Source organism: Geotrypetes seraphini, chromosome 6 (assembly GCF_902459505.1).
Source record: "Geotrypetes seraphini chromosome 6, aGeoSer1.1, whole genome shotgun sequence".
Classification (NCBI taxonomy): Eukaryota; Metazoa; Chordata; class Amphibia; order Gymnophiona; family Dermophiidae; genus Geotrypetes; species Geotrypetes seraphini.
This window is the reverse complement of record NC_047089.1, coordinates 207,737,160-207,752,520: the sequence shown is the minus strand read 5'-3', so window position 1 is coordinate 207,752,520 and position 15,361 is coordinate 207,737,160. Positions and strand designations below refer to the sequence as shown.

General features: G+C 40.8%; 1 protein-coding gene across 2 annotated transcripts in view; it reads left to right on the top strand.

Moving 5' to 3' along the window:
- Nucleotides 1–7,799: 7,799 nt before the first annotated feature.
- PCYOX1 (prenylcysteine oxidase 1) overlaps nt 7,800–15,361 on the top strand; it is a 43,002-nt gene continuing 35,440 nt past the window's right edge. Inside the window, exons 1-3 of one of the 2 annotated variants that reach the window (XM_033948291.1) lie at nt 7,800–8,015; nt 10,509–10,715; nt 12,462–12,636. In XM_033948291.1, coding sequence (XP_033804182.1) covers nt 7,880–8,015; nt 10,509–10,715; nt 12,462–12,636 — 518 coding nt within the window. In that variant the 5' untranslated portion in view covers nt 7,800–7,879. The remainder of the gene's footprint in view (nt 8,016–10,508; nt 10,716–12,461; nt 12,637–15,361) is intronic. The other variant, XM_033948292.1, reaches the window with a different exon arrangement.

Genomic DNA, 15,361 nt, shown 5'->3' with positions numbered 1-15,361 from the left:
ACTTCTTAAAACCCGGTTGAGGGGGCATGAAGGGAAACACGGCCTCCGCAAAATCAAAGCCGGAGGCCTGTATGGTGACAACAGGCCCCGCTGGGGCCGGCTTGAAAAAATAAAGAAAACTCGACGAGTCTTTTTTTTTTTTAAAGGAAAAATAAAGTAATCCAAAGGGAAAAAAAGAAGAAATTCGGAAAAAATACGCGAGCGGGAAGGCAAACTAACTGATTTCAACGGCCGTTGAAAAACATGCGACTTCTTCGCTCCGCGGAAACAAAGAAACTGGGGACCACGCACTCCTCCGTCGGGCGGGCACTTGCGCATGCGCGGTGCGGCCAACTAGAACTTTCTAGTTAAAAAGGTTCGTACCGGGGCTCCGTCGGTGATGTCACCCATACGTTAAGAATATGCTGCCTGCTTGTCCTGGGATAATTCCCCTTTTGTCTTCCCTTCTGACAAAGGCAGAAAAAAGATGAATTTGAAAAGCTCTTAGCCTTCCAAGCTCCTGTGGTTTGGAAGGAAATCTTCACACTCTTGCTTGAAAGGGGTAGATGGAAGAAGGGGGCTGGAGCTGGGGTCAGTATTGTAAAAAGGAAACATGTTAGAGAAAGGAGCTGGGAGCTGACAATGGGGATGTGTAAGACATGGGGGCTGGGGGCAGAAAAGGGGATATGTGTGAGAAGGAGGCTGCAAAAGGGTCATGTGAGAAAAGAGGGCTGGGGTTGTAGGCTGAAAGAGAAAAGATGGGAGAATGGGACTGGGGGAAGAGCTAAAAAGGGGTTTGGATCTGGGGCTGAAAAAAGGGGACATGTGAGGGAAGGAGGCTTTAAAGGGGGGTTCTTGAGAAAAGAGACCTGATGTAGGAGGCTAACATAGTAACATAGTAGATGGCGGCAGATAAAGACCCAAATGATCCATCTAGTCTGCCCCACCTGATTCAATCTAAAAATTTGTTGTTTTTTTCCTTCTTCTTATCTATTTCTGGGTAAGAATCCAAAGCTCTGCCCAGTACTGTTCTTAGGTTCCAACTACTGAAGTTTCCTTCAGAGCTCACTCCAGACCATCTACACCAGGGGTGTCCAACCTGCGGCCCTGTGAAGTATTTTGTGCGGCCCCGGTCGAGGGCAATGCAGTGTTTTCCTCTGCTGCCCCCGGGTGTTTACTGTCTTGCCGGCTCCCTCCTCTGTCACTGCAGCGTTTGCACAGCCCCAGAAACATTTTTTTTGGCCAATGCGGCCCAGGGAAGCTAAAAGGTTGGACACCCCTGATCTACACCCTCTCAGCCATTGAAGCCCTCCCCAGCCCATCCTCCACCAAACGGCCATATACAAAGACCATGGCTGTTAAAAGAAGACAGTTCTGAGAAGAGGGCTAGAGCTTGGAACTGCAAAAGGTGAGTTGTGAGAGAAAGGGTCTGGGTCTGGATTTGGGGGCTGAAAAGGAAGACAGGTGTGATAAGGAGACTGGGTCTAGAACTGAGGGCTGGAACATAAGAACATAAGAACATAAGAAATGCCTCCGCTGGGTCAGACCCGAGGTCCATCGCGCCCAGCAGTCCGCTCACGCGGCGGCCCAACAGGTTCAGGACCTGTGCAGTAAATTTCTATCTATACCCCTCTATCCCCTTTTCCAGCAGGAATTTGTCCAAACCTTTCTTAAACCCCAGTACTGTACTCTGCCCTATAACTTCCTCTGGAATTGTATTCCAGGTGTCCACCACACGTTGTGTAAAGAAGAATTTCCTAGCATTAGTTTTGAATTTGCCTCCTTTCAACTTTTCCGAATGCCCTCTTATTTTTTTATTCTCTGAAAGTTTGAAGAATCTGTCCCTCTCTACTCTCTCTATGCCCTTCATGATCTTGTAAGTCTCTATCATATCCCCTCTTAATCTTCTCTTTTCTAGGGAAAAGAGTCCCAGTTTTTCCAATCTCTCAGCACATGAAAGGCTTTCCATCCCCTTAATCAGTCGTGTTGCTCTCCTCTGAACTCTCTCGAGCAATGCCATATCCTTCTTAAGGTACGGTGACCAATACTGGACGCAGTACTCAAGATGCGGGCGCACCATTGCCCGATACAGCGGCAGGATAACTTCTTTCGTTCTGGTTGTAATACCTTTCTTGATTATACCTAGCATTCTATTCGCTCTCTTAGCGGCAGCTGTGCACTGTGCAGGTATGAGAAGGGGGTTAGGGTTGGGGGTTATAAAAAGGGAATGTGTGAGAAAAGGGAGCTGGGGATGAAAAAAGGGTGAGGTGGGAGAAGGGAGCTACAAAAGGGGATATGTGTGAGAGAAAAGGACTGGGACTGAAGCTGGGGGCTAAAAAGGGGGCATGTGAGAGAAAGGGGCTGAAGATAGGAGCTGGAAGAATAAGTGAAGATGCAGAAGCAAAGTTTGTTGGGGAAAGGGGGAATGGAGAGGGAGTCCTATGGAGGTGAAGGACAGAGAAAGGGGACAGATTTTTAAGTTGGTGGAAATAGGGAAGGTAAAAGGGAAATGGGAGCCTGAATATGGGGGTAAGACAGAAGAAGAATAGCCATACTGAATCAGACTAATCTATTCTAGCACCTGTTAATGTAACGGGCTTAAACACTAGTCAGAAAATAATGGTATCTATTGAAGAAATAAGGCCAGTACTGGGCAGACTTGCATGGTTTGTGTCCCGTACATGGCCATTTGGTTGATGATGGGCTGGGGAGGGTTTCGACGGCTAGAGTGGTTTAGATGGTTTAGAGTGAGCTTTGACAGAGACCAGTAGATGCCTAAGCTCTTGATTTCTGGCCCAGAAATATCTAGGAAAAAGGACAATTTATCTGCCGTCATTTACAATGTTACTATGTAACATATTTGGAATAGGTTATCATCTGTAATAGGCTGCCAACCAGGGAAGTCAGAATTCAAATCCAGTTGCTGCTCCTTGATGTCTTGCATAAGTTTCTTAATACTCCATTGCCCAGGTACACACTTAGACTGCCAAGCTCTCCAGTAACAGGATATCTACTGAACCTGAATGTAACTTGTCTTGAGCTACTACTGAGAAAGGTGTAATCTAAATTCAAATCCAAAATCCAGTATCAGGCATATTTTAACGTAATGTAATTGCTTACAAATGTCACTCAGGAACTTTAGAGCAAATCTACCATACCATTAGAGCACTAATTTCCAGGAGTCACACAAGAAGGGCCTACCTAAGAAAAGGCTGCACGAAAACATTAAAACATCTACTGGAAAACTAAACATGCTGATCTGTAGCTTTCTTGAACACTGTTTCTGTTTTGTTCTGTTGTCTAGCCCATTGAGGTTAAAACTGAACGAGAGGTATATTTATGCCAAATTGCATATTAGATTTTAAACAAAAGTATCTTCTGTTCTCTAACCTTCTGACATTGTACATTTCCAGACCCTGTTCAAACTCAACTTAAGGGGGTTATTTATTAACGGTATGTGCTAATGAGTGTTATTTGTTGCAGGACTATTCAAATCATGGGCCCTGTGGCAAATAACACTTGTTAACAATGTTAAGGTGTCAACATGCACTAAGGGCCAATTCTACAGCAAAGTGAAAGCCCCAGGGTGAAAGCCTACTCTATGTGGTCACATGTGGCTCCCGGGCCGCGAGTTTGAGACCACTGCCGTAGAGCCTACAGGGCTCTATATGCCAACAGAGATCTACTTTTATCAGCAAATTGAACCAATAACATCAAAGAACAAGATTCCACTATTACATGCACTTTACATTATGGGGAGAGTACAGGCAAAGTGTCCAGAATTTTGAAAAAGTACTGGCATATGGTAACCTTACTTCCAGCTTTTCAGGACACTTGATTCAAATAACTTATAAGTGACATTGCAATTTGAAAGAAGTTTTATGTGCTGCGATTCATAGTTCCCCAAAAGTAAAAGAAAATGAGGGGGAACATTTAGACTGTGGTCACTGTAGAACAGTGGTCTCAAACTCAAACCCTTTGCAGGGCCACATTTTGGATTTGTAGGTATTTGGAGGGCCTCAGAAAAAATAGTTAATGTCTTATTAAAGAAATGACGATTGGCATGAGGTAAAACTCTTTATAGTTTATAAATCTTTCCTTTTGGCTAAGTCTTAATAATAATATTGTCATTTATAGCTAAAGAGACATATGATCAAGAAACTGTTTTTTATTTTACTTTTGTGATTATGATAAACATGCCGAGGGCCTCAAAATAGTACCTGGCGGGCCGCATGTGGCCCCCGGGCCGCGTGTTTGAGACCACTGCTGTAGAACATGCGACATTTCTCTTTCCCTTACTGAATTTGTGAACCCTGTCGATAAAAGAAAGTACACTTTAAAGCACAAAACCACATGACCACAGATTATGTGGTATATTGTTTCATCTGTGCTTGTGATAAACTATACATTGGACAAACATGAAGGCTATTTCTCTTAAGAGTGAATGAACACAGGAGCGCCATTATGAGGTGTGCACTAAATGCCCCAATGGTGCAATATTGTATACAATCATGAATTCAAAGATCTGAAATGTTTTGTGTTGGATCATATAACAGTGAATCAACGTGGAGGGAACAGAAAGCTTGGGCTTCTGAGGCGGGAACAACTTTGGATTTTTAAACTAAAATCAATACAACCTCATGGTTTAAATGCTTCAATTGATTGGATTAATTTTTACTAACTTATACCTGGTTATTTTTAGCTTTCAACTTTTTGATGCACTGCCACGGTTCCTTTAAATCTGTTCCTGGTATGCTGGTCACATGACAGTTTTCATGTGACCAACTGAGTCTTTTTAATGACGCTGCAGCACCATTTTTTTCACTATGTGAGACTCTCAGTATTAGTAAACTGCAGGTTTGGGAAGCTTTAATTCTGATGATGCTATTGTTTTTGATATTTCGTGTTCTTATGATTCTGTTTTTGTGTTTCCTTAGAGCCCTGAAGAAATGATTTTGCAATCATGAAATGTAGGCCTTCATTGGCTGTTTGAAGAGGAAGTTTTCACTAGTACCTGTACCACATTATCAAGCCTGTCTGCCATGAAGCATCAGATGTGTGCCTTGCACTTTGTTAGATTAATATTTAATCACCTTACCGTTATAGCTGGCACAGTGGGGTTGCCTAAGATAAAATACTGAAGGATAACCAATGAGGAATTTGGGTTCTCCTTCCTAGCTCTGGAGCAATGACTGCCCGGTAGCATCTGAGGCAAATTCACCTGCATGTGTGCTTCAACTGTATGCTTTAGGCCCATATTTTTTTCCAACTGTATGCTTTAAGTATAAAATAGTTAAGCCTTGAGCTTTAGCTTCAACATTTGAACTGGAGGATATAAATGTTGTGTTTGTGGTTTTTTGATCCGGTTCCTCTTTATTTTTCTTTTTGGTTTCCATATCATAAGCATAAAATATTGTTTCCCTACGATTATCACATATAACATAGACATGTCTAAACAACATCATTAATCATCCCTGTTATAAACAGGGATAGAGCACAAATTCAATCAATTCAGAAATATAATCAAACTTTAAATCATACATTGGTGTCAAAAATAAATTCTAAAAGGCAATTATCAATTGAAATATACCTTAGCATAAGAAGGCATTGGCAAATAATTGAGTTTTCAGCATTTTCTTAAAATTAATCCTGCCTACACAAAACCGCAGGATACCAGGCAAGGCATTCCATAGTTCTACGCCAGCCACAGATATCATTGATGCTCTGATCCTAGCATGTACAGTTGACATTCTACCCTCCAAACTCATTTTCATCTCATTTACATCTCTAAGCGCTCTATTAATAAACGATTATCAACACAGCTACAAAAATACTTTATCCTAAAGCAAAAATAAATAAATAAAACAAATATAATTTTTTTTTCTACCTTTGTTGTCTGGTTTCTGCTTTCCTCATCGTCTCATAATTCTCTTACTTCCATCCATTGTCCGCCCTCTCCATGCAGTGTCCGCCCTCTCCTTCCATATGGCATCTTCCTTCTTTCTATTTCCCTTCAATAAACTGTCTATCCTGTGCCCCTTCTCTCCTTTGTGCATGATTCATCTCAGCTTCACTCCCCTCTCCATTTTCCTTCCCTCCCCAAGCCCTAGCATCTCTCTCCTCTCCTTATCTTTTATCTCTACCTCTCCCTCCATGGTCTGGTATCTCCTTTCCTTCCTTCCTTTCCCTCCCTCTGCCCCCAGGCCTCCTTTCCATCTGCTATTTCTTTTCTCACCTCCTTTCTTCTTCAGTGCCAAACAGACAGACAAAAGGTGGGAATGGATCTTTCACATTCAGCTTTCTTAAATTTTTCTGCCTCCTTCTCAAATCTGTTTACCTTTTCTTCTTCCCTTTCCTTCATGTGCAGTACATCTTCCCTCTTCCTTGCTCCCTCTCCTCTGTTCCTCCCCTTCTATATGCAGACTTTTGCCCTTCCTTCCATGTGCATTTCCCCCTTCTCCCCATTTCTCTCTCTCTCTCTTTACCCCACCTAGCATCCTCCCCATCTCTTTTCCACCCTCTCCCCCGACACCCAATTTTGGGTAGCCACTGGCTGATGTCCTTCTCCCTGGGCAGTAACAGGAATAGCTTTCAATGCAACAGGTGAGCATAAAACTTGCAGTCTCACCTTCTTTCTGATTGGGGGGGGGGGGGGTGTTTGTTAAATGAAGACGGATCCGGCAATGTGGCAGTGGCAACCCTTCCATTGCAACTTGCAAGCGGTGCTGCTGCGGCTTGGCCAAGGGTGCTCTCTGACGTGAACTGCCCAGGCAGAAACAGGAAGCTGCGTCAGACGGAAAGATATTGGCTGAGTACTGCTTGCAGGAACGGTTGCCGGAACTTGCTGCTGCTGCTGGGGAGGGGGTGCAGCACTGCCGGTCTTTCCTGGGGGGCCCGGTGCTGCCAATCTTTCCGGGGGGGGGGGGGGGTCAGCGCTGCCGATCTTTCCTGGGGGCAGGGGGGGTCGGTGCTGCCAAAAGGAAAAAAAGTCAGAGCCTGTTTGTTTCTTCAGCGGGCCCCCCTGACAACTTTGGGCCCTAGGCATGTGCCTTTTGGGCCTATTCATTAATCCGGCCCTGGGTGAACTCCAACTTGAAGAAACTCTCATTGAAAAAAACATGAATGGGGGTAGTGGGTGTGGCCTGGTGGTAGAGCCACAGCCTCAGAACCCCAGCCCTGTGACCCTGGGCAAGTCACCCAGTTCTCCATTGCCCACCACCCTGAATGTGCAATCACAAATCTATCTCTCCCCCCCCCCCCCAATCAAGCATATTGCTAAGTGGAAGAGGGCTTTAGGGTTCACTATGAATCTTAGAGTGGGAAACATTTTTTAAAATCTACTTTAGGTTGCCATCATTACTAGTAATGTGGTAGAAATGGCTATGTTTTACCAATGGTACTACACACCTGTGCATCTAAAAAGTATGTGTGGTTCAGGCTCTGATTTTTGCTGGAGACAATATGGGGGTGGGGATCTTTTGCCACATTTGGTGGTCCTACCCAAAGTTCAGGTGTACTGCATGTATATTTCGATGGGGGAGGGGTATCCAATGATTTTCTTTACTTGTGGCCCACCAAAGGATTAATTTTGCTCTGAACGGAGTCTAGGAGTTGTCCGCAGTACTGAGCAGGAAGAGGGATTGAGCAGATTGGATGCTGGGCTCATTTTATGTGAGATCCTCATTGCTTTCCAGTGGATTTCATCTGACACTACGCTGAGGTTTCTGTTACAGTACCATCTTTCTCTGCCACAACAGTGCGGGTGACGTCCAAAGTCTAAACCACGCCCCTTGTCCCCGACGCTTCCCTTATCCCACCGTGAAGGACCGTGCAAGCTTAATTACCTCTTCACCGCTGACTCTGTCTAGTTCTCGCGCAGGGTTTAAATCCCGTTTTGGTCATGCGCTGGCCGCTCGCGCCCGCTGCCTGCAGCCTCTTGCTGTGCAGCCTTTGGATTGGAGCCCGGTGGGGCTCGACGAGCAAAGCCGGCAGCAAGGAAGATGGAGAGAAACTGCGTTACCCTCCGAGTAAAATCGGTGAGAATTGGAGGCAGGGGCTGCGCGCAAGTTGTTAAGAAGAAGGGAGCCCGAATCTCTTTGCAGGGTTGCAAGTCCTAGATATGTAATCCATCCGCAAACTGCATAAACTAGGGCTGCAGATGTCATCCGGTCGTTCGTCAGGGATTGAGAAGTGCTGCAGTGCCAGCTGCAGTTTTAACAGGTGCCCTGCTTTCCCTCTCCTACCTTACCAGACTGCGCAGTATATTGGGAGGAGGGGAGGGGGTGAAGATAGGGACATGCGGTGATAGTTTTAAGAAGTCCACATTTGGTCTATATTTTATTTCCTCGCTGTGCAAGCAGTTTTTGTTCTCTTGGAGACTGGTCGGTTACCTAAGTAAGAAGTGGACTTGACGCTCTAGTTTTGAGAGTGAATTTTAAAGAGATTGAAGAATATATGGTATTGGTATTGTTGTATTTTTTTTTGTGATGTAATTTGTTTATTGCTTTATTACGTATGCGGAATTGTAAACCGCCTAGGATATAGATAGCATGCTGTATAAGAAATAAAGTAAGTAGGTGAGTACTGTTTGCAAGGCCAGAGTTGCCTAGGGGTGATGGGGGAGAAGGGATGGGTATTATGCTATAAGGCGAAATTCTAATACACATCCATTTCTAACTGTTCTGAGTGTCAACAAATTCGTTATAAAATGAATATGATACATAAAAAGAAAACATGGACTAGCAGCCTCTGGTTGTAAACTGCTCTATGGTAATACACAGGGCACATGCCATTGGGTGCATATAAATGGAACAAGGTAAAAAACCAGGATCCACATTGAAGAGTATTGAGAGCCTGGTAAAAAAAAGTAGGAGGCTAATATTTATGTATAACATATTCTGAAGCGATTATCACTTCAACACAGACAAGTATTTTATAAGATTATATATATATATATATATATATATATATATATATATATATATATATATATATATATATATATATATATATATATATAAAAAAAAGTGATACCGTTCATAATGTTGGAAGTTTTTTTTTTTTTTTCAATGAGGCAATTACCCTTAACATTCAGGTTTCAAATGTACCCCCAAATTGAGTTCTGAGGCTTTTTCCTTCTTTTTTTTAGATGCGTTCAGTTTTGATGGTTATCAGCATGAAGAATGAAAATGCTGCCCTCTCATGGGTGGTGTCTCAGCTCCTGGAACTGGCATCAACAAGCACACAGCACTTCCATTCTTCATGTGCCCTGGGAAACTAGATACTGGACAAAGGGTCAGATGGATGCCAGTTTCAGGAGCTGAAAGTCACCACGTCTGGCCTTCTCACTCTAACTCTGTGAAGCTTTCTAACAGGCCCTCCAGCAGTTTGCCACCAGTTCCTTGAAACTTCAGAGTCCGCTTGTTGAACTGCATTATTTGTGGTCACTCTTTTGGGATGTACTCACTCTATTATGGTACATTCCATATGCTTCAAACTGGAGAAACCAATGCATTAGTAAGGAAAAATAAGGACACACCCACAAAACAGACCATCAGCAATTTTAATATTAGCAGTTGCAAGATAAATTGTGCTTTTTGTGAAATCTGCCAAGAATGAAATATTTTCTAGAGATGGGTGAAAACATCAGAATTCTAATTTATACCCCAAATCTGAATGTGTTCTGGAGGGCAGGAATTATTGTAAATTTTTTGTTAGTTTTACAGCCGAGATCTTAAAACTAGGAAAAGTGACTGGGCCATTGTTTCATTGTGCTTCCTTAAAGCTTGGCCTCTGTGTTTTGCACAGCTTGTATTGTATGAATCATGGACAGGGACAGTCAAAACATTACTGAATTGTCAGTAATACAGCTTTGTGTGGGTGGGAAATTATATTGGGTCAAAGGAAAGTAAAATATTAATAAAATTAAAAAAGCAGAAACTGAAGCCAATGAACATCTAATTATCTTAGTGCTTTGTTTACACTTGAATAGTTTGTGGTTTACCTTGGTATGGAAGATTTATTAGGATTATAGTCCAAGATGATGACACTATTTACTGGATGTGAGCCTGTTTTCTTGGTCTGGTTAAAAAGGGCTAAGAAGAAGCCAATGCCAACATTCCATAACCTTCCTATCAGCTCCTGACCAGGCTTTCCAGACAGTTTAGCAGCAAATTTTCATTCCATCTGATTGGACAATAGTACTGCACATGAAGAGGTGAACTCACCAAGAGTTTTCTCCCACTGTGCTTTTATTTTTTTTTGGGGGGTGGGGTGGGGGGGGGGCTTAGTGTGAGATGTAGCCTTTCAGTGCTACATGCATAAAAAGTTCATAGCCTCTTGTAGGAAAATAAACTTTAGTTGAACCACATCAGGATATAAACAGCCGTCAGTATGTTTCCAGAGGCATTAAACTTAAAATATATTTCAAAGGCATGCCCACATTTATTCCAAAAAACCTTCAGGAAATGTATCTAGTTTCATTGTGATCCAGAATTAACTGTGCTTTTGTTTGCCACTCCTTTCTTAAGCAATTATTGGAGCCGGGATAGGTGGCACCTCTGCAGCCTTCTTCCTACGCCAGAAGTTTGGGAGAGATGTACTGATTGACATCTTTGAAAGAGGAGAGGTGGGAGGCCGTTTAGCTACAGTAAATCTGGAGGGACTGGAATATGAGGCTGGGGGATCCGTCATTCATCCTCTGAACCTTCACATGAAGAACTTTGTCAAGGATCTGGGTACGGAGCACGCTAGCTTTCCCAAGACACTATTAAAATGTTAATTGCAGTATTCTTCATGGTTTGAGGCTTAGTTTTGTTTTGGAGACTTCAAATCCTTTTTCTTTTTTGTTTTACGTTTACATAATGATGCCTTATTTACTTGTGGTTGTTTTGTAGTAATCTTTAACCAGTCTTCCCATTATTCATATGTTGATATGTACCTCTGTGGTAGCATATGTTAACACAATCTTTGCAAAAGCATTACAAGTATAATTCATACAAATATTATATTACATTACTAATAAACCCCAAATCTTTTTAGACATATATTCTTTCACCTAATAACAGTGAGCCCATATTTTACATTTTAGTTGAGTTTCCAAGTAGGCTCTTGAATTATAATGTAGTAACACAACTGTTAATCTGTGATACCTAACAATAATTTTGTCTGAGTGTTGCATCAATAATCTGGAATGCCTCTCTTATCATCTTCAAGAAGGTATTTATGTAGGCTTAATTTCTAACAGGCTGATTCACTCACTAACTATGATTTTGTGGATTATTCTTGCATATTGTTTGGTTTTCCTCAGAGAGTGAGTTAGGTAACTGATAAAAACTGTAACTGAAACTTCTGCCTTCCAACTTTTAAAGGTATGCAGGGAGGAGGGTCTGGGGTACTTGGCCCACAAGGGTCATTTGTAGGGTTGAGGAGGATATGGAATTCAAGAGATCTTTTGGCCACCAGTGATGCTTTTGGAGTAGGGGATCTGGGAATGCACACTTGGGCCCTGGGGAGATGGATGTGTTCAGGAGAGGAAGATATGGGGGTTTGTGCCAGTGTCAAGACTTGTGTGCACATGTCTGATTCACTCCGGCTTATTAAGTGCACATTTTTTGTGCTATGTCAGTTTTTCCATAATATTGACTATTTAGGAGCTAGATTTTTGCATTAGAAAACACAAGCTTAGTTTAGCAATGCCTCCATATTCCCAGCAGGATTCTCTCCTTGGTTTTGTGATGGTACACTGTCACTAGGATTTCCTGACACTTTGGGCCAGATGTACAAAAATCATTGTTTAAATCCTGTGGGTCAAATTAATTGTCTGATTTGAAAACAACGATTGATGTTCAAACAATTTTGCATGCAAATGAGCTTCCTGGAGTTCTACCATAATCCCATCCGATCAATTGTTGGAGAAAGTGACTGACATATGCGCAGAGCTGACAGGGGAAGCCCTGAAGCAGTTCGGGGGTGTGGGACATCATGGGGGGAATCATGGCATACATTTTTAAAATTTTTAATGAAGACAAATATTGTGTGTGACACACACAACATCTATGCCCATTAAAAAAAAGCTGCTGCTATTCAGTGCTTTTTTTTTTAACACTACTGGCACCTCCAGACATGTCGGAGATTTCAGAGCACAAAAAAAATGGGGCTTCATTTTGTGTATCAAGTAGGCATCGATCAGAGTGCTAATTTTAATATCGATGAGCTTATGTAATGTATTTACATACAATTATTGGAGGCTGCTACAAACCACAGAAAAGATTGCAATTTGCCATTTTGTGCATCAATAGATGCAATACTTCATCACTAAACCTGTTCAAACTGGTTTAGTGATGATAGTTAAATGCATGTTGAGTTTTATGCATATTCCTTTTTGACACTGTAGAAACTGAAGGCCTAGATGTACACATCTTCAGCATTTAAAAAACAGAGTTGCCTGAATAAGGCTATTATGGATTTTGTCTTTTTTGCAGGTCTCTCAGTTCGTTCAAGACAGGCCAGTCTTACAGGGATCTATAATGGGGAGGAGTTTGTCTTTGAGGAAAGTGAGTGGTTCATATTCAATATTATTAAACTCATCTGGAGATATGGATTCAACTTCCTGCGAATGTACATGTGGGTGGAGGACTTAATGGACAAGTTCATGAGGTAACTAGTGATTCTTCTATGAACTTTAAGATCTTCAAAAAAACATGATGACGACATTCATGTCTGGTTATTTTTTAAAAATATATATTATAAATCTTTATTGAAAAAAACAATTTTTTATAAAAACAAACATTACACATATACATTAATACTTCCAATCTAGGGATATCCAAATTATAATGCATCCACTTTTTTCAGACAAATAATTAACTTAATCCTCTTTCAACACAAGTAACCTAAGACTATTTGCTGTTATTAATTTCTATTCAAATTTCAATATTCATCCAAAATTATATTGAACATACCATGCCTCCAGATATTCCCACCTCTTCTAAAAACCAATCACTTGATGCCTATAAATAACTGTTAGTTGACTAAGATAATAAGCCTGCCATATACCCTGAATAATCTAGGCATAGATGGAATATTAGTAGATGACCTTACTCTTGCTATCTCCTGTTTAATAACCCCTGTACATACACATACAACCTTAAATACATTCTTATCCATTCCCAAGGATTTATATTGCAACAAAAATAATTTAACATCACATGGTATTACAGTCTTCAACATATCAGAGAGTAAAAGAGCACACTTATTCAAAAAATCTTGTATTAAGGGACCGTTCCACCACATGTGGATATAAGTACCACTCAAACCACATCCTCTCCAACAAACTCCAGTCCTAGGACAATAACAAGCTAATCTGGTTGGATATAAATACCATTGATACAATACTCTAAGACTTTGCTCAGTCAAATTAGCTGAAATTGATATTTGCTGTGTTGTTCTCTGAATTATTTCCCATTCTTTTAAGGAGATAGTAATCCCTAAATCCCTTTCCCATTTAACTCGATAGTTATGTACTCCCCTAAGACTCCCTTCAACATTACATAATACCTAGTTATTATTTTTTTCTGATTCATATTCTCTATCAGCATTTCTTCCCACTGTATTAGTGGCCATTGTAACCAATATTTAATAGGGGATGAAAACAATAAATGCTGAACTTGTAAATAAATATGGAAATCAGTAGTGGAAAGAGAGCATTGCGAGCACAGCTATGAATAGGACTTCAACACTCCAGCCTCATATGGATCCCCAGTGTGGTTATGCCTTTATTGATCCATCCACTAAAAATTGTATGTTCCCATGCTGGAGCAAATGCATATAATGATATCAAAGGTGCAACAAGTGACAATCTCTTCTTCCCCAATAAAATAGATCTTACTCGGGATATCAACTTACAAAAATATAGAAAACCAGGAAATATCTCTCTCAATTGGAGAGGTTTTTTTTTTTTTATTGGTGTCCATAACAGATTGGCCTATTCATTTTGAGAAAAGTAACTTCTGCAAATTTGTACCCAAACTTTAGGTTGTGAATTGTACCACTCTCCAACAGATTTCAATTGGGCTGCCATGTAATATTTATATAAATCTGGTACCCCCCAACCCTCCTTTAGATCTAAGACTTGATAACAAAGCCTGTGAGATCCTAGGTAATCATACATTTTTTTTTGTAAAGGCTTAATAGCCAACCTGGGGATTTTAAGAAACAATGTCTGACAGTAATATAAGAACCTAGGTAATAACATTATCTTACATATTGCTACTCTACCAAGCCATGAATGACCCATCCTATGCCATCTATCCAAATCATTTGATAAATCCTGAAATATTTTCCCATAGTGTAGCTGATATAATCGTGAAAGATCAGATGGGATTTTTATCCCTAAGTATTGTATATGAGAAGCTGCCTACACAAAGGGAAGAGAGCTCTGCAATTGAGATACCACTGTTTTATCCAAATTTACATTCAAACACTCTGATTTTGAAGCATTCATTTTAAATCCTGATAATAAATCATATTCTATTAATATCTGCAATATGCATGGAAACGATCCAACCGGGTCTTCAATTGTCAACAAGATATCATCTGCAAACAATGTTATTTTATATTCTTCCCCTACAATATAAGCCCTCTGATACCTGAATGATGCCTAATTGTTGTAGACAGAAGTTCCATTACTAATACAAATATTTTTTGGGATAGGGAACACCCTTGACGTGTACCCCTATATAGGGGAAATGCCACTGAATATCCCCCATTTATTTTTATTTTAGCTGTTGGATTAGAATAGAGAGCAGATATCCATTGGCTCATATTAGGACCAAAACTATAGGATTCAAGTGTTTGTAACAGAAAACCCCACTCCACTCTGTCGAACGCTTTCTCAGCGTTGACAGTCAACAATACTAAGGGAATCTTATTATGTTTAGCCTACTACCTAATCTCAACTGTACATTTAACATTATCTTCGATAGTTCGACCTGGTACAAATCCTGCCTGATCTTCACTTACAAGCTTATCTAATACCTTATTAATTCTAATTGCCAATATCTTTGCTAATATTTTAGCATTGATATTTAATAAAGAAATGGGCCTATATGAATTGCATTGAGTTAAGTCTTTCCCAGGTTTTGGTAAGACTGTAATACCTGCCTCTAACATATATTGTGGTATTTCACCCTTTTTAAAAATATCATTAAATACTTCTTGCAGTATTGGGGATAGTATCCCTATAAACTGTTTGTAAAATCTTGCTGTAAAGCGTCCAGGCCTGGTGCCTTTCCCGAGGGTAGAGATTTAATAACCTCTTGTATTTTTTCCAGTGATATCTCCTCCTCCATCTGGTCACTTTGGTCTACTTCTAATTGTATTA